Here is a 21,390-nt window from a genome sequence, read left to right as displayed (position 1 = left end):
GCATGCACCACTAAAAACGTCTCTCTGATCGCTCAGGGGGCGACAGTGACGCGTTATTCCACGTCACTGGTTGGGATCGCGATTCTCTTACTTGGCCCAGCGGTTAGCACATCAGCACAGACTGTGGGGCCTCACTGCGCATAGGCACTCGCTCGGCGATTTGAGGACGCGGGTTTGGTTCCCGATAGAAACCATTGACTTATAATTAAGGCTAGATAGACGTTTGTGTTCCACTTCCGCACATGGCGGCAGTCTTGGTACGTTCACCCTTTATATTGTGTTGGTACTTACTCAGTTTTCAACCGTGCTTGGTTTGTTCTAAACGTCAGCGATGTGGTTATACAACTTTTTTGGTAACTATTTTTTGTTTTGCAATAAATGGTAAATATCACCTATAAATTAGTATTTCTGGGGATGGTTGCTGAAATTGATTTGATAGCCCATTGTAATGCAATCTTAGGTTTGCTGCCCCTTTAGCTGGCTCGTTGTTGTTCTTTGCCATCAGGCACAGGTGGGAGTGATGTTTCGACGCAGACACACAAAATATTTTCCAGCGATGATTGTTGTTGAGGTTTGTAGTTTATTGCAGGCAATTGCATAAACAGATGAACATACCGGTTTAACGTGCTCCTATTGATAGTGGTCTGTCTTCGTGGTCTGGTGAGAACTGTCTGGTGCTACTGTGCCCTCGCTTTCTGTCACCTACGTCCCTTATGTACATGTGCACCTAATCACCGCCACCTAGTGTCCAAAGTGTCAATATAAATACAGTCTAACAAAGAAAATATACTTTGCCAACAACAACCCATAAGGGCCCCTACACCCATGAAATCTTCCACTAGCCGCCACTGACGTAAAGAACATGCTGAGGAATGATAACTAGTGTACCAACTTGTCTCAGGTAATAAATGCTGCCGAAAGGATTCTTAATAAATAAAAAACTGCAGCCTCAGCAATCTTTGAAATTAGACACCTTCACTTGAGAATTCCTATGTTATTATATATATATATATATATATAGTGAGCAAACCTGTAGAAACTGTGCGCTTCTCGTCTCGTGTAATACCGGCACCTCCCAGAGGGGTGGAGCTTAACCCCTCCCCACTGTCGGCAGCATAAATCGGTCCTGTCGCGGTGTGATCGTCACAGAGCCGAGTGACCGCTGTTACCGGATTAACCGATCGGATCAATCTGCCGGTGCAGCGGCGGTGTTCAGGTGGGGATCAGTCTCCGTTACCGCCGGGTTTTCTAATCTTCAACCTTCGAGGTCGTTTCGTGCGCTCTCCCGCTCGCACGCACGCAGCCTCCGTTGCAGACACGTCGTGCATGGCTGTTGTTGACTCTGTCAAGTGTTTTGCTCGAAGCTTCTTTTCCCTGCAGATTTCTCGTTTATTCCCTGCCATAGTTTATCGTCTTACAATGAGCCCAAAACTCGAATTGTTCTGTTCCTGCAGAATCCATGGCGAGTTCATGGTGGCTCTTACTTTATGGTTGTCAGGTTCTCGGATGTTCTGCTGTAAAAATCGCATTAGCATTTGTGATACAAACACGTTCAATATATAGAGTTATACAGCTAGTTTAAACTCACAATCCCGACAATTGTGATAATAATACAGAAAGCCTATGAGAAACAAGCCAAGTTAGAGAGACAATCAATATGATTGTATTTAATATAACACATACGCCTAAAATATAAAGATAAGCATGAGGTGTATTGAGGAGAACTAAGACTTGATGTAATGTATTGACGCAAAGCAGTTGGTGATGGTTTTGTGTATCTCAGCTGATCTCTCAGGGAGCGATGGTGTTGTATTGTGGATCTGCTTCACCTTTGCCTCTTTGCTTCTGTTACTCCAGCCAGTCACAGACTCTGGAGCAGCTCTTCTCTCCCTTCACTATGACTGAGGAAAAAGGGAAATTTGAAAAAAGAGGGAAATTTGACTTTGCCATTGACCGCGGTGGCACCTTCACCGATGTGTTTGCCCGGCTGCCCGATGGTCGAGAGAGGGTCCTGAAGCTGCTGTCCCGGGACCCCCAGAACTACAAAGACGCTCCCACCGAGGGGATCCGCAGAGTCCTGGAAGAGGCAACGTGACGGAAACAATGATTTTCTGAAATATTAGCTAGCCCTTTGTAGTTAATTTTCTCTTGCTGTTAAGAAAGCAGACTTGAATTTGAAATCCCAAATGCCAGCCTTTGCCCTTTGAATGTCTTATCTGTTACTCAATGAAAATTTCAGGTCACACTTTCAACACTATGAAATGTGCATTACTCCATTCAAGATGCATTCATCTCGATGAAGCTGATTTTAAATTTATATTTATTTAATCTTGGACCGTATATGATGTGTGTTTGATAGGAAACCGGGCGTCCCTTTCCCCGCGATCAGCCCGTTGACACGTCCCTGATTGGTTGGATCCGAATGGGCACGACCGTGGCAACCAACGCGCTGCTGGAGAGGGAGGGAGAAAGGACGGCGCTGCTAGTCACGCTGGGCTTCAAGGATTTGTTGCACATAGGCACGCAGGCCAGGCCCAAACTGTTTGACTTGGTTTGTGATGCTCGTTTTCTTTATTTCACACCCACAGATATGTACAAAGATGTTTGGTATTAAAAGGTGAAGCGAGTACAGGCGCGTTTAAGCATGTGACACGTCAACTGAAAAGCTTAAGAAGGGAGCTGATCTGCCAGGTCAGTTCAATGATGTGGTGTTAATGAGTAGCCCGGGGACGGTTCTTGTCTCTCTGCGACACAGGGTTTAGACATTATTTAGTGGTACAGATACAGGGGCGGTTCATGGAGTTTGCCCCCTTCCACACCAGTCGTACCATTTAATGGTCGAAATGGTCACTTATCTATGAAGCTGATGATTTGCTGTCAGAAATCCCCCATGTGTGTGCACGTTGCACTGTGTTGCATCCATTCTTATCACCATTGGCATTGCCATCAGATGTTGTCGGCAAGCCTGCTTTTGAACTTGCATGCCTCGTGTGTGTGTGTGTGTGTGTGTGTGTGTGTGTGTGTGCGTGTGCGTGTGCGCAGGAGGTGACCGTCCCTAAAGTGCTGTACGAAGAAGTGATAGAGGTGGATGAGCGGGTCGTTCTCAGGCAAGATGGCTGCCAGCTGCCCAGAAAAGATCCCAGACGTATTGTCACTGGTGGGAAACACAATTATGTACTTAATCGTCATCTTTTTCGTACTCTCCCCTACCCACAAATCTCCTGCTGTAGTTCGCCCACAATAAGAATATGTCAGTGCGGATGGGAATACCACAAAGGAAATGGACCGTATTATTTATTTATTTTTTAATTATATAAGGAGGAATGTAAGCTCTAGAGTCTTCTGGCACACACATGAGAGCATTGCCCAATGTGTAACATCATTTTATCTAATCCTTGTGTGCCAGGCAGCACTGGGGATTCTCTGGAGGTGTGGAGGGAGCTCGATCTTGAGCGGGTGGAAAAAGACCTGAGGGGAGTTCTGTCTCGCGGGATCACCAGTCTTGCCGTCCTTCTGCTACACTCGTACACGTCAGTAGTGCATCTGTTGTTGTTTTCTACCTCTGTGCAAGAGAAGTGTGTTTATGCAAGGTTGTCCTCTATTTTGTCCGGTAGCTTTCTCTCCTTGCCAGGCCATCTCCCCGAGCCAATATCACATTTAAACTTATTTTTATTAAGTAATTCAATTGTGCAACTCTTGCTCTTAGTCTCCCTGTCTCAGTGGGAGCCGTGATATGCTGCGCATGTCAGAGGTGACTGGTGTCCAATAGCCTGTTTCTTCATTGTGCGTGTAACCCATTCACTTTAGTGGTTGAAAGTTCATGCTTAATCCCATGCATACCTCTAAATCTATTTAAATCATTAAAATGCTTTGCCTCTAATTCCGTTCAGGAACCTTCAGGAAACCAGCTGTTAACCAACCGTCCTACTTCACAGATAGAGCTCTGAAGTGATAGGAAAACACAATCGACTGTGTAAGAGCTGTATTAAGGTTTGACTTCCATTCAAGCTCCGCCTCATTTCTCTCCCCACCCTCTTTTGTTTCCCTCCTTCAGTTGGTCCGATCATGAGAAAGCGGTGGGCCGCCTGGCGCGTCGCCTGGGCTTCACCCAGGTGTCTCTGTCCAGCGAGGTCATGCCCATGGTGAGGGCGGTGCCTCGGGGCTACACAGTCTGCGCCGACGCCTACCTCACACCCAAAATTCATCAGTATTTAAAAGGCTTCACCTCTGGGTTCAAGGCTGGACTGAAGGTGTGTTTTTATTTCATTCATTTACTTTTGAACTGACACAAAATACCACCATTTTCTTTCATGAGTTGCTTCGTGCAGTAAAATCCTATCCTATCCTATCACGTTCCCTCCTGAACCTACGGATCACAGACAGGATTTTCCAGATGTTCCAGTGGCTCGTTGTCGTTTATAAACCCACTGAACTCTGTCCTCAGCATGTGGACGTCCTGTTTATGCAGTCGGATGGCGGTCTGACTCCCATGGAGCAGTTCTGCGGTTCGAGGGCTGTTCTATCCGGCCCGGCGGGAGGGGTGGTGGGGTACGCCATCACTTCATACAGTGAAATGGAGAAAAAACCTGTGATTGGCTTTGACATGGGTGGTAAGTAGGGGGAATATTGTTCGCAACAAATACACAGGTCACAGACTATATGTGATGATCTTCTTGCCGTTGTTTTGTTGTACTTTCTCTCCAGGAACATCCACTGATGTCAGTCGCTACGCCGGCCAGTACGAACACGTGTTTGAGGCTACCACTGCCGGAGTAACGCTGCAAGCACCGCAGTTGGACATCAACACTGTGGCTGCAGGTGGAGGATCACGCCTGTTCTTTAGGTCGGTCAGTCGGTCTTGACCCATATGCTTGCATAACTTTAACTTTTGGGAAATTCTACCAAATTTCAGCATAAAAGTCTGTTTACGGGTCTTTGGAAGGAATGCTGTAAATATGAATGACAACCTCTTAAAAAGATGTATCTGCATATGTGTCTGAAAGCCAAATGGTTGCCTCGATGACTGTTGATCACTACCGTCAAAAGTGGGACGGGTTTTAAGGTTTGAGGTTTGATAATGGCCCAATACAAGAGTGAGTATCGTTCCCGGATCCAGTTGTTGTTGGTTCAAGTTTAATCTCAAATCAATCAGAATTAAGTAATGTTAAGGGTTCGGAAAGCCCTCGAGGGAGGCCCCACTCCTTTGTTCTCGTCCCGGCCGGAAACGAGGAATCGAATGAGTCAATTTGCTTGAAATCAAAAAGTATTTAATGACTAAACAACGTAATAAGGATTACAATTACAAAGTGAAATACAAAGCGAACAGTAAAATATTTCGCAAAACAGAATTTTCTGAGCAAGTCTAAAGTGACTTATCAAAGCGGCTGCAGGAAAATTCTAACAGTCCTTTCCCCGCTTTGGTCCTTTGAAAACTCTTGAGGTGTGTCTTCTTGGGTGCATTTGAATGTCATTGGCTTCTCCTTCAAAGTGTCCCCTCCTGAACTGTCCTCTTCACGTCGAGGTGTGAAGCTGTAGCCTGAAACCTCTCTGTCCCTCACATTCCAATGCATTCAATGTAGATACATTTGGCTTTATGGCTCAATGAGTGAATTTAACAAAGCATGCATAGTTTAAGTCTTCATCTTATAACTAGTACACCTTAATTACAACACATCATTAATGATCACCGTTCATCACACTTCATCATAAGATCTAAGACAGTTCATGTGTTCCAATTCTCAAGACATTTGCCTCAATCGGCGGTCTTGCATTAAGTTGTTCATTTACTACCTGACAGGAGAAAAAACTCTCAAAAAAAACTTTTTGGGGAGAAAATTGGGAGAAATCCATAAAGGACGGCAACTAGCATCCGTCCCCAGGTTTTAACATCACATTGTGACAGAATGTTAATGTGTACAGTGTTTATATGATTTAAATGACTATAAATTGTGTTTGATTCAAATTGCATTCACTTCATCTAACATGCTAATGTAATAACTAATATCTAACATCACACAAACTATAATTCTAACACTAAACATTATTACACATACTATAAATTCTATTACTAGGCATTCACTTCTACTTAAAACCCCAACAGTAATACATTTTTTTCATCGTAACCGTTTTCTCTCCTTCCTTTTTACTTTGCTCTCAGATCAGGGATGTTTGTGGTCGGACCAGAGTCTGCAGGTGCACATCCAGGACCGGCCTGTTACAGGAAAGGTAACTGACATCATTAGTCCCTTTTTTATTTATGTTTTAAAATGTCCATATTCTCTCAATGCATTGTTGAAATGTATGTTTTTCCGCAGCCTGGTAGAGGGTAAACTATAGATTTGTTGTCCACCTTTTAGTCCCTCTATAAATCATATCCAACCTCCATGTAGTCAGACACAAATGCACGCACAGAGCTGGGAGTTTTGTTTTCTTATGTCCCGCTACAGCACCACTTCTATAGATTTATAATCTGCTAGCATGTTCTCTGTAGTCGAGTTGAGTAACTCCCTTTCATACAACAAATCTCCTGCTTTCACATTTTGCATTTCAGTTACAAAACATGTTTAATTCAGTTAAATGTGTGTACTTAAGTATGGAAAAGAAACGGATTGACTCCCTGTGGGATTTTCCTAGGCGGCCCTCTGACTGTCACCGATGCTAACTTAGCGCTGGGTCGACTCCTCCCTTCCTTCTTCCCAAGGATCTTTGGGCCAGGGGAGGACGAACCGCTGTCAATGGAAGAAACCATGAAACATTTCCGTCATCTGAGCCAGGAGATCAACCTATTCTTGTCTTCTAACCAATCACAAGTAGAGTTTCAAATCATCTTAGTAATCCTGTTCAGGAGTTCTTAATAATGAAGCTAAAATGTGTTTTTCACGCTTTTCCTCCGCAGGCTGGCGCAAATGGAGCCAAACACCCACCCAGCAGCAAGTCAGGGATGAGCGTGGAGGAGGTTGCCATGGGATTCATTCGAGTTGCAAATGAGGCCATGTGCCGGCCAATCAGAGCTCTGACACAGGTCTCCAGCTTTTAACAGTCTCCGATACATCTTTGTGAAAATAGTAACGCTGATTGTTTGGTAGTTAAATGTTTTAATCCTTGTTTCTTTTCCGTTGCCCTCTCGCTCCTCCCCCGTAGGCTAAGGGCCACGATACATCCCAGCATGTGTTGGCGTGTTTCGGTGGTGCAGGTGGCCAACACGCCTGTGCCATCGCCCGAGCCCTGGGGATGAAGACGGTCTTCATTCACAAGTAAGGGCGATGATTTTTTTTTTTGTTTCCCAGTTGTGTGTGTAGGCTGTAATGTGTGTGTCTGTGCGTCGCAGATACAGCGGCGTGCTGTCGGCCTACGGCCTGGCTCTAGCCGACGTGGTGGAGGAGGTGCAGGAGCCGTGCTCGTTGCAGTACGAGCGCGGCTCTTTCGGGGAGCTGGACCGGCGGGTGGAGCAGCTCTCGAAGCGCTGCCTGGATACGCTTTGCGCGCGCGGCTTCACCAGGTCAGCACCACGTTTTTGCGGGTGACTCTCGTGCCTCTCGGATGAAGGCGTGTAAATACTCACAAGGTCATGTTCTTTACTATCCTTTTTAGCGGTCAGATAACCACCGAGGTCTTCCTTCACCTGCGTTACAAGGGCACGGACTGCGCTCTCATGGTCACCGCTGCCGGTTACCCCGCCGACGCCAAGTCGTGTCTTGCCGGAGACTTCCGCGGGGCCTTCACCGAGCGGTTAGCTCGCCCTCTTTCCTCGTTGGCTCGATGATTTGCTGATTGATTCGTCAACAGAACTGTTCACTTCACACGCATTTACACTTTTGCTCCTGTGTTCCTTTTTTTGGCCTTTCAGTTATCTGAAGGAGTTTGGATTCACCATCCCAGACAGAGCGATCATTGTTGATGACATCAGAGTGAGGGGTTGTGGGAAATCTGGTATCAAGTCAGTGTTCAAAACAAAGACGGCGCTCGGACAAGGCAAACCAGTCAAGGTACACAGGCCTTCTCACACAGTGAATATTAAGATGGATAATAGTGGAAATTCAAAGTAATGAAACTTCAAAATGCTACCTTGTGGCACTCTGTCCTTCTTCCTAGATGACCAAGTGTTACTTTGAGGAGGGTTACCTGGACACCAGTGTGTATCTGTGGGAGGAGCTGCCACGTGGTCACAGCATCTGGGGACCAGCCATCATTATTGACAAAAACAGGCAGGCATTTCCCCTCACTGCCATTATCAGCTTTCCAATCGATGTCAATGAAACATTTTGTTAGTGCTGTAACGAATCAATCAGGTCAATATCCCGGCATATTTAAATGGATCGGTTTCTTAACCTTATCACCTCGCCTCAATTTCATGAGTCACATACTCTCAATTAAACTCATTGAATGTGTCGGATAGATATTTAGTACAGTAAATGTAGCCGACAGAGCTGGAGAATCTCCCTACTTTTAAATTTGTTTCAGTCAACATTAAGTATCTGACTATTTCTCAGACAGAGAGAGTGAATACAGGTATATTCAAGTGAACCCCAAAATACGAGTATGAATATGATACTTTTTTTTCTTCTACCCTCTCCTCCTTCAGCACCATCCTGGTGGAGCCGAGCTGTGAGGCCCGTCTAACAGAAGGGGGCGACGTTTGTATGACTGTGAGCTCCGACCCTCACTGCGCCCTGGGCACTGAGCTCAACACCGTGCAGCTCTCCATCTTCTCCCACCGCTTCATGAGCATAGCAGGTACACCAACGGCCAGAGCTGAGGCGAGAGGGTGGAGAGGAGACCGGAGTTAAGCGGTGTTGGCCAGTGATTGTGGGTCATTATATTTGTAATGCTAAGTTGGGTACCCCCCCATCTCCTCCTCTACAGAACAGATGGGTAGAGTCCTGCAAAGAACCTCCATCTCCACCAACATCAAGGAACGTCTCGACTTCTCCTGCGCAGTGTTCGGACCAGACGGGGGTTTAGTTTCCAATGCACCCCATATACCTGTCCACCTGGGGGCCATGCAGGAGACCGTCCAGTACCAGGTGCAGGAAGTGTACTGTTTTGTTTTTTTTGGGGGGTGGGATGAACCTCACAGTGAAAACAAAGGATCTTCGCTTTCCTCTTTCATCTGCAGATCAGATCATTGGGGACCGAGCTGAAAGAAGGCGATGTGATTTTGAGCAACCACCCGTGTGCCGGGGGCAGCCACCTGCCCGACCTCACAGTCATCACGCCGGTCGGTCCCTCCCACTGATGTCTCCCTTCTCTCCTCATCACTTAAGGCTTCATTTTCACCACTTGGCTTTTTCACTTTACTCCGTTGTCTGTTGCCCTTTTCCTCCCAGGTGTTTAGGAAAGGAGTGAGCAGACCAGTGTTCTTTGTCGCCAGCAGAGGGCACCACGCCGACATTGGAGGCATCACACCGGGCTCCATGCCGCCCCACTCCACCTCCCTGCAGCAGGAGGGGGCCGTCTTCGTTTCATTTAAACTCGTCACCGGTGGCGTCTTTCAGGAAGAGGGTAAGAGAGGAGGACACAACCCAGGCATCGGTGTGAAGGACAGATGAAGTGAGGGAAGGCAGATCTCTGTCTGATCTGCTGTCTCGATAAAAAACAAATGTATATTTGGGAGTGTTATCTATACGCGACACATATTGGGAAACATAACTGCGTAATTTTCCAAATCATAAAAAATGTCCTAATGTTGAAGAACTGCCATGTTTGGAAGCTTTCAAAATAATAACCTTCATTTCGCATTCACCTAACTTTCTTCAAGCTTTTCTCTTTTCCTGTCTCCTTTTCCAAACTCCATTCCTCTCGTGCTTGTTCCCTCTGTATCTATTAGCTCTGACTGCAGCTCTGATGGCTCCGGCCCAGTACCCAGACTCCTCTGGGACTCGTAATCTCCACGACAACCTGTCAGACCTGCGGGCCCAGGTGGCGGCCAATCAGAGAGGCAGCCAGCTGGTGGGGGAGTTGATTGACAGCTACGGGTTAGCTGTGGTCCAGGCCTACATGGGATACATTCAGGTAACTGTGGCTACATGCGAATTGTGTGTAAGTGAACAAGCAAATACTGTAATACTGCGGCCTTTGGGTTAATGTTTCAGAGTAATGCGGAGCTGGCAGTGAGGGACATGCTCAAAGACTTTGCACGTCGTCGACGGCAACAGACCGGTTCTTTGGAGGTGGAGTCGGAGGATTTCATGGATGACGGGACGGCCATCAGACTGCGGGTTCAGATTAATGAGGAAGAGGTGGGGCGGGGAGGACCTCCTCGTGATAATCCAAACATTTTGTCTCGCCCAATAAACAAACGTCACATAAATAAAACCTTCGCAGGGAAGTGCGGCGTTTGACTTCACGGGGACGGGAACAGAGGTTTGGGGCAACTGCAACGCTCCGCGCGCCATCACGCTCTCTGCCCTCATCTACTGCCTGCGCTGCATGGTGGGACAAGACATTCCCCTTAATCAGGTAAGCAAGCTTATTCTGGGTTTAGGGCACATGTTTGAAGTTACTCGCTCGTCATCCTCGCTGCATTTTAGAAATGAATCCTCTTTTCATATAATTTGTAGAATTAAGGTGTACCCTTTTCTTATTTCCAGGGATGCCTTGCACCAATCAAAATCATCATTCCCCCTGGATCAATCCTCCAGCCTTCCCAGAATGCCGCTGTGGTGGGAGGAAATGTACTCACATCCCAGAGAGTGGTTGACGTCATATTTAGGGCATTTGAGGTGTGCGCTGCTTCACAGGTGAGAAAATCTGTATTTGAACATTAAAACAATCCATATTAACTCTCCTGAAGCGTCATGTTATTTATATATATATATATATATATATATTTTTTTTTTGTCATTCCTATTCCCATCAGGGCTGCATGAACAACATTTCATTTGGCAATGACAGTGTAGGTTACTATGAGACCGTTGCCGGCGGAGCAGGGGCGGGGCCAGGCTGGAACGGGAGGAGTGGCGTTCACAGTCACATGACCAACACCCGCATCACTGATCCCGAGATCCTGGAGAAGAGGTCAGACACGAGACACAAGTTTTAGTTGAACAAAAGAACAATTGTGTGCAATGCTAATATGATGGATGTCATTGAATGTGGTGCTCAGGTATCCCGTCATCTTAGAGCACTTCTCTCTGCGGCCCGGCTCAGGAGGTGCAGGAAAGTACTGCGGTGGAGACGGTGTGGTGCGGAAACTTCTGTTCAGGAACCAAGTGGTGCTGTCTGTACTGACGGAGAGGCGATCCACCCGTCCCTACGGCCTCATGGGTAAACTTTGAGGTCTTTTTAGGGGTGGGGGTTGAAGTAATAGCTGTTTGCTAGTGGTGTCACTTTCTTTTTTATTTTGTTTAGTCATTTACTAACTTCTCTCTGCTGGTTAGGGGGTGAGGACGGGGCAGCAGGCCTGAACCTGCTTCACAGAGCAGACGGTCGAGTCCTCAACCTGGGGGCCAAAACCAGTGTCAGCCTTCAGCCCGGGGTAACACGCATCTGTGAAATTACTGCTACTGAGTGAATTTTGTTATGTTTTGCGTGACTAAAGGTTGTATAACGTAACTGAAAGTGAACTTCTCCAGGCAACTTCAGACATATTCGTATGTGAAACCATATTTTTATGAGTAGTAAATAGTGTCCCATGTCTCGATGAAAAGGGTCAGATAAATCTGGCCTGATGGGAGTTTTGTAAATTTCTTTTGTGCACAACTTTAAAATTGAAATATGGTCAAGCAGTCTGAAAGTAATCGGAAAACATCCTTTAAGGTTTCAGGAGGCAACTGTTGGTAAGAAAACTGAATAGACAGCTGAATCCCCTCTCTGTATGTGTCTCCTGCGACAGGACATGTTCTGCCTCTACACCCCTGGGGGAGGAGGGTACGGAGGAGAGGGGGACACAAACCGACGACCCGAGACCAAGCGCAGGCGCCTGAACGAGTCCTTCCCCGAGAGGGGCAGTGTCTTTGAATACCGAATGGCACAAGAGGGTGTGTGAAAATAAATTGAGGAGACGGAGAGCCGGCGCACAGGCTAGAGGAGAAGTAACGTGGTGGGCAAATAACTCCACTAGAGGTGGAGATGGAAAGCACAGAGTGGGGCACTTTGTCAAAGATGGATTGATTCTAGAGATAAAGGGAGAGCGTGGTAACAGCATTACACTGGGAGGAATAAACAAGAGATTACTCGTACCAACAACTATCATTAAAGTCAACATCACTAGAATAGAGATTATTAAAATACTGGTCTGCAGAATGTTTGCTAACATTTATATTAAAGGAGTACGCCATAGGATGTTTTGCTCTGTTTAATGTAACATTCAACCCATTAGTTTAAATGTCTTTTTGTTATTTAGGAAAATCTGAGTAGCTTTCTGCAGGTTTTACAGTCACGTTCTCTTAACACGTATGCCGCTAAACATTTCATTTCATGGAGACATCAAATTAACACATAGTGTGTATATTTTCCTACTGAAATGCTTTTAACTGAATGAAATCCAGCCTGACTATGCCAGAAAGTAGCCAAACATGTGAAGCAGCTGCTAATCTGTTTTAACTGGAACAACCACTTCTCTAAATCCACAACGCCACAATGTGGTTCCTGGTCTTCTGTTATTTGAACAACAAATAAACCCCATTTGTACTATTTCCATCGTGTTCTTTGTGCATCTTTAAAAAAAAGTTTCTCTGATACGTTTTTGCCGCTTTGGAGGAAATGTGCCGGTACAGTAAAGCGAAGCGAAGATTGATCGAATCCTCAGTGTAACATTTGTCCCGCGTCACGCTCAGTCTACCACACCGGGTGAGTCACATTATGTAATGTCCCTCTTTTCACTTTTGTCCCTTTGTTAACGGGTCGTTTGGTCGAGTTGTTTGTCGGCACTTTCCTCATTATGTAAGCAGTTGGTAATTGAAACAGGTGAGCTGTTCAAATCATTTAAATGCCACTTTACTGCCTCAGAGGTTGTTGTTTTTTTAGGTTGGGGACTTGGGAGCAGTTAAAATGCACACAAAAAAAACTGCAGAGGCCCGGTGTGGCTGCCAGTCATTCATGTATATTCATGAAAGCAGTTTTGAGATGCAACACATAGTGGTCGTGTGTTCGGGGGAAGGGGCACATGTCCCGGTTGAACTGGTGCCCCCCCCTTCCCTCCTGGTCAGGAATGATCAGGGAGGAGAGCAGGACGGATGGTGAGGGAGTGCAGGCATGCGTAGGCAGCTGATAAAGAGATAGTGGAAGCAGCGGGAGGCCGATGGTTGTCGGACTGTTGATGTTAATCAGCTGGCAGTGTGTGCATGTTTGTGTGCTGGAAACTCGGCTGCAGATGTCATGGGCCGGGGATCAAAGATGGTTTTCCTTCTTTTCGAGAACAGAATTCCTGTGGTAAAACAATCCATCATACTGAGAGGATTTGAGACTCACCCCCTGCTGCGTGGGACAATCTCCATCTTTAGGCTGATAGTCAGCTTTGGGTTATGGGTGTGTGTTCTCTCATTATGGGAGAATGCAAGACGGGGAGAGGGCGAGAAAACAAGCATGAATCAAGAGAGGCCTTCCAGAATAGCATGTCATTAGCAAGGTTCTGCACCCCCGGTGTTTGTGGCTTTCACTGGAGAAGAAGATTGGGGTTCAGCTATTAGCTCGGTATTAGTTGTAAAAAAGTGCAATTGAAACATTAATTTTTGTTGAAGACTCATCTGAACTTAAATGTTTTTTTTCTTCTCACTTTTAATACTTAAAATCAATTGCTTTATTTGAAGGACTTTGATGTATAATTAGTACATTGGCGTATTGTAGCTTTTACTAGTACTTTTCACCTTAAGGAGATACGGATTGATGCTATTCAGGAGTTTTTCTAATTCTACTTCATGTCAAAGGATAGGTTCTCATTTGAAATTGGCCACATACATTAAAACAAATGAAGGACTATTTTGCACTGAATCCACAATTCTTGTTTTGTGAATCTATAGATTCGTGGTAAAATAAAGACAGCTGTTAGTCCAGTTGTGGTTGCGTAGCTCTTCTACCACCAAGCTTTAAAGACACACAAGGACTTAGAAACCATCTGAACAAACATACTAAAACCAAGTAACATAGAAATGATACATTTATAAAAGGAATCCAAGATTTACAAATGCACATTATAAAAAGACAAAGTTCTGCCGTTTTAGTTGACTCATTTTCCAATGCAATACAGAGCAGCCCATTTAAAAACAAACATTTTATTTCACACCCTGCTCGACTCCATAAGCTTATTTTTATATTTAAACTTCTGAGCTGCTTACACTCCAGCTCAGTCCTGTAAAAACACTGGTAAAAAAAAAATGGTAGAAAACTTTTACCTGAAAAGGCACACGCAGATATTAATACGCATTTTACTTTGGATGACCATAATAACGACATAAAATAGTGCAAACAACCGACAGTGCAAAAGCCACAAGAAACGTTTCTTGGACCGTTTAAAACCCGAGGTAGATATTTGTGGTGGTTGATCGTCTCCAGTGTCCTGAGTTTTTTTTACATTACAAAACCAAAAACATGAAGATGCGACAATTACAGGGCTAACGTGCAGTATCACTATCTGTTTAATCTCCTTGGGACCGATACAGACGGTCTAAACTTGACCAACATTGGAGGTATGTGTCCTGTATATTTAACCATCTGAACAAACACACTAAAACTCAAATAAAACATGTGTGTACACATTGTCAGTGTGTCTGTGGGCACAGAGCAAAGAAAAAAAAATCATTAAATGATGTTATTCACCTAACCATTCTATATTCTTCTTAGAAAGCAGGATACACCAAAAGTAAAATATTGCATTTGATACTTTGTTGCTCATAATAACTGTATCCACGATCCAACCATGTGTAAACTTCAAGATTGAATCCAACCATACATTCAGCCATCACAGGTGGAAGACGACATACAAATTGTGTAAGAAAGCAAATTCATGCAAATATCTAAAACAGTGCAAACACGGTTGACAGTGCAAAGAGCCAGCCGTGTAGCACACTGCATTTCCCTGAAAGCCTGAGGTAGATCTTATGTTGCCCTTTGTGGTACATTTCTTTCCAATAAAGAGAGTTTAAAATGTTGTCCTCAAAAAAAGAAAATAACATGAACCCATCACTTATACACGCTGTAGTTCAGCGCTGATTTTGCATATTAAACATTGAGCCGGAGGAAGTGAAACTCGATTCAGCAGGACCTGCAGCAGAAATGTGTTTCCCTCGCATCGTAGTGTGATATGAGTGACAGCATGAGGCCACAAGTCAGTGTTTCAGTCCAGTCAGAATTGAGAATACCTGTTTAAGGGAGGGCCATTTGGTAGTGTGTACTGACTGGGTGCTTGATGATGCTGGTGAGAGTTATGATTGGTTGGTACCAACAAGTCAAACACACTCTTATTCGGAGGCACAGATTGCAACATGTTGTCCAGATCCATTATGAGGGGAGGTGCTTGGACCGAAACTCGTCCGCTAGGGAGTATGGGCCAGTAGGTATGCCCTAAGAAGTGACTTGGTGCTACAGGAGAGCTACCGTAGCCATAAAGGGGAAGTCCGCCATGCAGCGGCATCAGAGGCCCTCCGTTGAACCGCATGCTGGGTGGGGCAACTGCATTTGGCGGTGCATACTTGGCGTAGGAGGTAGGGAGCTCCCATGGATGTGCAACCATCTCCCGTCGGGCTGACTTTTGCAGCGGCGCTCTGTAGTCCTCGTATCCGTCCGACCCAGCTTCCCCATCAAGAGGAACGCGCTTCCCGGACAGGGAGGTGCCTTTCCACTCCTCATCGGATGAGGAGGTGGAGGGCGGGCTGGCCGAGCTGGCCGAGGCACTGCGGGCAGAGGAGGCGTAGCGAGCCCGAAGAGGCGGCGAAGGCCGAGTGCGCTCCGCCTTGCCCCAGCAGTCCCTGGTAGACGCGTCCACGTCCCCGGAGGCACTGGTTGGTCGCAGGCTGTGCAGCAGAGAGTCGATGGCGAAGGACGAGTCCAGCTTGGGTTGGAACATGTCCTCCTGCGGCGGGGAGGGGGGTTTTGAGCACATGGTGGGCAGGGGGACGGGAGGGGCAGGTGGAGGCTCCGATTCTGGCTGGTGTCCCTGCAAGATATAAGGGGCGAGATCCTGGGCAAAGATGGTTTCATCTTGACGCGAAACAGCAGTGTTCTGCCTCTTGAGGAGCTCCAGAGGAACGCGGCTCAGCTCCACTGCCCAGAAGTTGCCTTTGCCCTGAGGCTTCGTTGGGTCCTTCAGCACCTACAGGTGGAGGGAGGGACGAGAGTGGGATGAGCACTTAGGCTGAAAAAACCTAGTCTAATGAAACCTACTTTCAGTGTTAACATCACAATAACAGCGGATAAAATCTCGAGACTGGTTTGGAGGTTCAAACTAAAGCCTTCAGAGTGTATTTCCACAAGCAAAGCTTAATGCAAATGTGAAGCCTGTATTTTGTGAACTGTCCATCAAGACCTCTGACAGAAATAAATGGAGAGTTAAACATGGAATTGTTTAGCAGTTTCAACATACCTTCACAAAACAGTCATAAGAGGAGAGGTTGTGTCGCACAGAATCCCGCCAACCCTTGTAGTTTCCTTTGAAGAATGGGAAGAGAGTACTGATCTCCTTGAGGATCTGGAAATAAAACAAGAATGTCAGTCCGGAAGATGTTTGTCTTTACTGTATTTCAGTTTAGTATGCTATACAATCTAAATGCACATTATCATGATGACTAATAATAGTAGCTTTAAAAGTTAGAAACTAAACCGGATGTATCTTTCACTTCAGTTGTCCCAGAATTTTAAAAAACACGAGAAGTTGTATTGCCAGTACTTTTATAGTATTTCAACTAAAATGGGATTTCACTACGCACTGCACATCCCCATGTTATCACCTTCCTGATACAGATTAGTGTCTGGTTTCACTGCAGTCAAACCTTATCAAAGCAAACCAAGAATGGTAGGGGTGATAGTCACTCAAGTGTCACGGCAGGCTGCTGTTTTGTGTCACTTTATGAACTGTACATCCTGTCAGCGTTACATCGACATAGTAAATAGAAAGGTTTATCTTTTGGATCAGTAACCATCTGATTCTAAATAGTGTGCCTACGGAAATATACTGTAGAGTATTTCATTTGAGATGCATTTAAATGATATACTGCCGAAATAAGCACGCACCGTGCGTAAAACACAACCTCTAACCAAATCGCCTTTCACTGGTTACTCAAACACATGCAATGTTCACGTATTCTTACCTCGGATAACGTCAGTTTCTTCTCTGGGGTCCTCTGGATGACCATAGCAATCATAGCGAGGTACGAGTACGGTGGTTTTGGGTACCGCTGGTAGTTCTTTTTCTTCCCACCGCTGCTGCTACACTTCTCCCGTTCGCTGTTCCACGAGTCCGCGCTAATAGTTTCCTGCGTGAAGTGGGCATCTTGAGGACTCTGGCAGGATGAGCCCGCCAGTGCGACTGAATCCATGAACGCCGTGGCGCTGGTGAGATGTTCGTGGCCAGCTGTGGGTTTCTCCACGCGCGACAACTGCTGGGGAACCATCTGAGCCAGGTGTGGAGGCCACTGTTGGACTGCGGAGTTCCGCGCTACACCCCTGGCCGGAAAACTCTGCTGCGCATTTCTGTGGAAGTCAAGTTGATGGCTGTGATGTTCTCCCAGGTGGGACAGAGCGGGTTGTGCAAAGAGGGTCTGCTCCGGCCAGTGCTTTGTCATGCTGATCCTCCGGAGGGGAAGATCGGCCCGCACGTTCGGGCAGGAGCACAGAGAGGGGGAGGGAGGTCAAAGAGTCTGTCCTTAACTCCTGGCAGACTGCTGGCTCCAGGCTGACTCTATTTGAAGAGCAAACAATTAACAGTTTCATGTAAATCCCGCTGCGTAATCGAGGAGGGAATGACGCGTTATCTGAGAGCCGAATGACTGATCGCCCCGGGGGGCTGGGGAGGGTCTGTGTAAGAGGAGGGGCGAGAGAAAGACAGTAGACCTGTAAATAACCCTTATGATAATATCAACAGGCCACTTACAACGCAGATATTCCGAGTTTGCTCTTGGAATCAGTCCTTAGAAGACTTACGCACGCGGGGCCTAAACTATTAAGCCCGCGTATGATTTAGGCAAAGCTCTTAAAACAAACATCGCCGTTTATTTTGAAGAACTACAGAAACGATGGTAATATGTTGATTTCACCACGGCCATTGAAGCCATTGACCATGTTGTGAAGGCTAATTCAAACCATAAAAGACTTTTCTATCGAGAGTGAGTGACACTTTGGTGATGAGGAGGAAAGTAAAGCTCGGTGGGGGATGGGTGGGGTTGAGAGGGAGAATTTCGATTGAAGCTTAAACGCAATCAACAGTTTTTGGTGAGCAATATACAAAAGAAATGTCTAATATACAAACGTCGAAACATGAATGAAATCATGAGTCCTTAATTCATTTCAACAGGCAATGTCAAAGTGATGTAAATATTTGATTTGGTAGAGAATAGCTTTTACATTGCGAGGAATAGAATGGAAGGTTGCATTGCAGGCAGTTATAGGTCACCCTAAATCCAGAAAGGAAGTTATGCACCTGTAAACTCTTAAAAAAAGAGCTTTTTCAATTTAAACGACAATGTACAAATTGTGTATAAATTATTTGGAGCCATGGTGGTGCGTCTCTGATAGCGCACAATATTCGAGGGGTGTTTTGCGCACAGTAGGGTGTCCCTGTGACCACGCAGGACGTCATTCAGTGTTGAATGACTTAGTTTCGGGAATGCATGTCTTTTGTTCATGTTAACGTAGTGCTAATGTGCAAAAGCTTTCTTCCCAGCAAGACAGTGAAAACAAGTTGGATTAGGTGGAACCCCGTTGGAGTCCAGCCCAAAAGAGCTGCTTAGCATGTGAGGAAATACGGGGGGGGGCATTCAACACCATTTGTGGGTTTTCTGGCGCTTACAAGCTGCTAAGTGTCGTCGTTGAGTCGGACATTCACACCTTAAACAGGAGCAAACGTGTTGCATCGAAATATCTCTGAAACAAAAACGGATACACTCATTCCAGGAATCAACAACCTCTATATTATACGCATCGGGAACTGGAGGTTTAACGTTTTTAATTTCAGTAATTGTATAGTATAAATACATTTACATCACTCGATGCAAGGCAACTCTTGCAGCAGAGGAACGTACCACCCAGATTTGTCACAAGAAAGACAGGGAAACAAAGGAATAGCAAACAAGTCGATTTTCACACCGTAAGACGTTTCCAAACTGGTATCACACCATTTACATGTGCTTCCAAATCCACAATTCACTGTCAATGAACCTGCAGCCAGCCCGAATCCCCTTTATATAAATGACACAAAATAGCATCTGGTCATTTTTAGCTTTGATTTTGATTTAGAAACTCTCTATATAGAGGGATAGCAGAAATAAAGAGGGATTTATTGTGTTCCAAAATGATTAGCCTGTGTGTGAAACTCACCATGTAGATTTGCGAGTTTTGTCATTTTTGCATTAAAACCGATAAAGTGAGAACTTGTTATCCAGGTCAGATGGCTTCCCTGCCACGGTGAGCTCCAAACAGCCTTCACCTGCTGCGATTTGCATTAGCCCTTTTCTTCTCTGGTTCCCACGAGCACTGTTGCCCAGCCATAACGTTTGGCCCCCTCTAGTGGTTTCATCCCAAAAAATCAATGAGAAACTTGAACCCCATAACAAATCACTCAAGTAGCCTGCTCAGTTCAGAAAGTGGATTTGATGGAGAACTTTCTTTCTCTCAGTGACTTGGACAAATAAACATGCACGGGGGTTGAAATGTCTGATTTAAATACAAACTGTCTCTTCCTGTCTGCCAGAGTGCCAGTCAATAGGTTACGCCTGGATTAGTGAGCTACGCATGAGAAGAATGGGAAGCCATAGGAATAGGATAGCATCCGAGACAAGGCGGTTCACATGGGCCGATTGTGTCTGGACAAATCCCTCCTAAGCTGCCCTGGGATGCCTCCTGAAACTGAGATGGAGAGGATGAACGAAGTTTAGCTCTTTGTGAAAGAGACCAAAAAAACCAGAGGAAGTCTTCATTGTGCTGTCTCAGCTTTACTACTTCAAGAGTCTTATTTTCCCTCTGTGTCTCTATTATTTCGTTTTTATTTTACTATTAATTTACCGGGACAATACACAACACATGCCATGCATCAGGTTCTCTGGACAGAGGCCTCCAGGGATGTGCAGCTTGACAAAGTACATCTCCATGTTAAAAGTCTAAAGACAAAACTACAGCAAACCTTTTTCTACATAAGTTTTCTTAACTATTTTCTTTCACATTGTATGCAAATGTTACTTTAAACATTGTAAAAGTACTGCATTCTATATTATCTTGAGGTCCAGAGACAGTGGCTAATGCTCCCAAGCTGTTTCCTCACAGCGCCCCAGAGTGTCGCTGATGTGGTTGACCAGTTTATTTCACAGGTCAGCAGATCTCAGGGTCATTGGCGTCCGTCTGTGTGGTGGTATTAACAACTGATCCTCACCCAACCTTTCGATTCAGAAGCCTGTGCGTCAAATGTATATTCGTTATAGGTATTTCTCAGAAGCATCTGTTCAGGCTGGAGTTGCGAACATTGTTATGTAGGATCTCACCAGGCAAAAACACACTGACAGTTTAATCTGAAAAAAAACAGAAGCGCATTCATGCTTGTCAAACCAGATGAACAGTATAATGTCTTACATTAACTCTGTGACGAACACATGTTTAGGCACGTAAACACACCCTATAGTCCTCTCACCAAACAAGGCCCAGATGCTTTTTTCACTGTCACACTACTGGTTTGTTCTCCTTTCTCAGGTGCACTTATCTGTAAAAAAAAGGAAATTATGTTACAACAATGACCTTATTTTTGTAACATTCCATAATTAGCAGTGTCTGATATTTATTCAGTAAAACTTTCTTAGTAAAGTGCTCTGTGGTTGGATATGGTTGCCATGCCAGCTACATCGGGCCCCTGATGTTGGACCACTGACAGCTAAGGTAAAGAAGTCTTTTTTTTATCCCTAACTCATCATTATTGCTATTTGCCCGATTATTATCTCCCTCACCCTGAGAAATTGAGCAACACCGTGTCTTCTTCTACTTCTCTTCACTACTGCTATTCATTATGTCCTGCCTTGGCAACAGCAATTTCGGATGCTGGTTTGGTTCCATCCGACACACTACTCCGTAAACTAAATTGTGCTTCACTCTGGGGAAAACTTTGTCGTTCGCCATTTATCGCTGTCGCATTTCAAGGGCCACACACACACACAAACACAAACACACACACACACACACACACACACACACACACACACACACACACACACACTCTGGTTGTGTAAAGTTCGATGGAAACTAAAGTGTAACTACTGGACG

The 21,390-nt window shown here is 45.4% G+C and overlaps 2 protein-coding genes across 6 annotated transcripts; one reads left to right on the top strand and one right to left on the bottom strand.

The window, feature by feature from the left end:
* The first annotated feature begins 1,052 nt into the window (after nt 1-1,052).
* oplah (5-oxoprolinase, ATP-hydrolysing) lies at nt 1,053-12,635 on the top strand. 5 transcript variants are annotated; one of them, XM_078095837.1, is made up of 28 exons: nt 1,053-1,216; nt 1,858-2,086; nt 2,360-2,691; nt 3,043-3,157; nt 3,407-3,530; nt 4,055-4,250; nt 4,445-4,610; nt 4,705-4,843; nt 6,158-6,225; nt 6,634-6,809; nt 6,896-7,021; nt 7,141-7,253; nt 7,328-7,498; nt 7,591-7,728; nt 7,847-7,985; nt 8,092-8,204; nt 8,582-8,733; nt 8,863-9,023; nt 9,116-9,217; nt 9,327-9,501; nt 9,827-10,011; nt 10,092-10,238; nt 10,324-10,458; nt 10,590-10,739; nt 10,859-11,016; nt 11,105-11,265; nt 11,379-11,476; nt 11,834-12,635. In XM_078095837.1, exons 6-28 carry the CDS (start codon nt 4,134-4,136, stop codon nt 11,984-11,986), a joined length of 3,243 nt encoding a protein of 1,080 aa, XP_077951963.1. In that variant the 5' UTR covers nt 1,053-1,216; nt 1,858-2,086; nt 2,360-2,691; nt 3,043-3,157; nt 3,407-3,530; nt 4,055-4,133; the 3' UTR covers nt 11,987-12,635. The 5 variants fall into 5 exon arrangements, 4 of the variants coding, with proteins under 4 accessions (XP_077951963.1, XP_040023453.2, XP_040023452.2 ...); XM_040167519.2 differs by having other exon boundaries at nt 1,082-1,216; nt 1,858-2,091; nt 2,360-2,551; XR_005710473.2 differs by having other exon boundaries at nt 1,084-1,216; nt 2,360-2,551; nt 10,894-11,016.
* Nucleotides 12,636-14,082: 1,447 nt separating this feature from the next.
* On the bottom strand, nt 14,083-19,561 carry foxh1 (forkhead box H1). The gene is made up of 4 exons (XM_040167936.2): nt 19,465-19,561; nt 17,241-17,830; nt 16,517-16,621; nt 14,083-16,246 (listed from the first exon to the last, which is right to left on the bottom strand). Exons 2-4 carry the CDS (start codon nt 17,712-17,714, stop codon nt 15,281-15,283), a joined length of 1,545 nt encoding a protein of 514 aa, XP_040023870.2. The 5' UTR covers nt 17,715-17,830; nt 19,465-19,561; the 3' UTR covers nt 14,083-15,280.
* Nucleotides 19,562-21,390: the final 1,829 nt, after the last annotated feature.

The sequence above is a fragment of the Gasterosteus aculeatus genome, chromosome 21 (assembly GCF_964276395.1).
Source record: "Gasterosteus aculeatus chromosome 21, fGasAcu3.hap1.1, whole genome shotgun sequence".
NCBI classification, from domain to species: domain Eukaryota; kingdom Metazoa; phylum Chordata; class Actinopteri; order Perciformes; family Gasterosteidae; genus Gasterosteus; species Gasterosteus aculeatus.
The sequence above is the reverse complement of the archived record's forward strand: the minus strand, read 5'-3'. Positions and strand labels throughout refer to the sequence as shown.

Bases quoted from the DNA above. Each gene is read 5' to 3' on its own strand.
- foxh1 (XM_040167936.2), bottom strand. From the start codon at position 17,714: ATGACAAAGCACTGGCCGGAGCAGACCCTCTTTGCACAACCCGCTCTG. The intron at 16,622-17,240 runs GTAAGAATACGT...TTTTATTTCCAG, and splicing joins AGAAACTGACGTTATCCGAG to ATCCTCAAGGAGATCAGTAC. The intron at 16,247-16,516 runs GTATGTTGAAAC...CTCCACCTGTAG, and splicing joins CTTATGACTGTTTTGTGAAG to GTGCTGAAGGACCCAACGAA.
- oplah (XM_040167518.2), top strand. From the start codon at position 1,898: ATGACTGAGGAAAAAGGGAAATTTGAAAAAAGAGGGAAATTTGACTTT. The intron at 9,502-9,826 runs GTAAGAGAGGAG...TGTATCTATTAG, and splicing joins TGGCGTCTTTCAGGAAGAGG to CTCTGACTGCAGCTCTGATG. The intron at 10,239-10,323 runs GTGGGGCGGGGA...AAACCTTCGCAG, and splicing joins TTCAGATTAATGAGGAAGAG to GGAAGTGCGGCGTTTGACTT.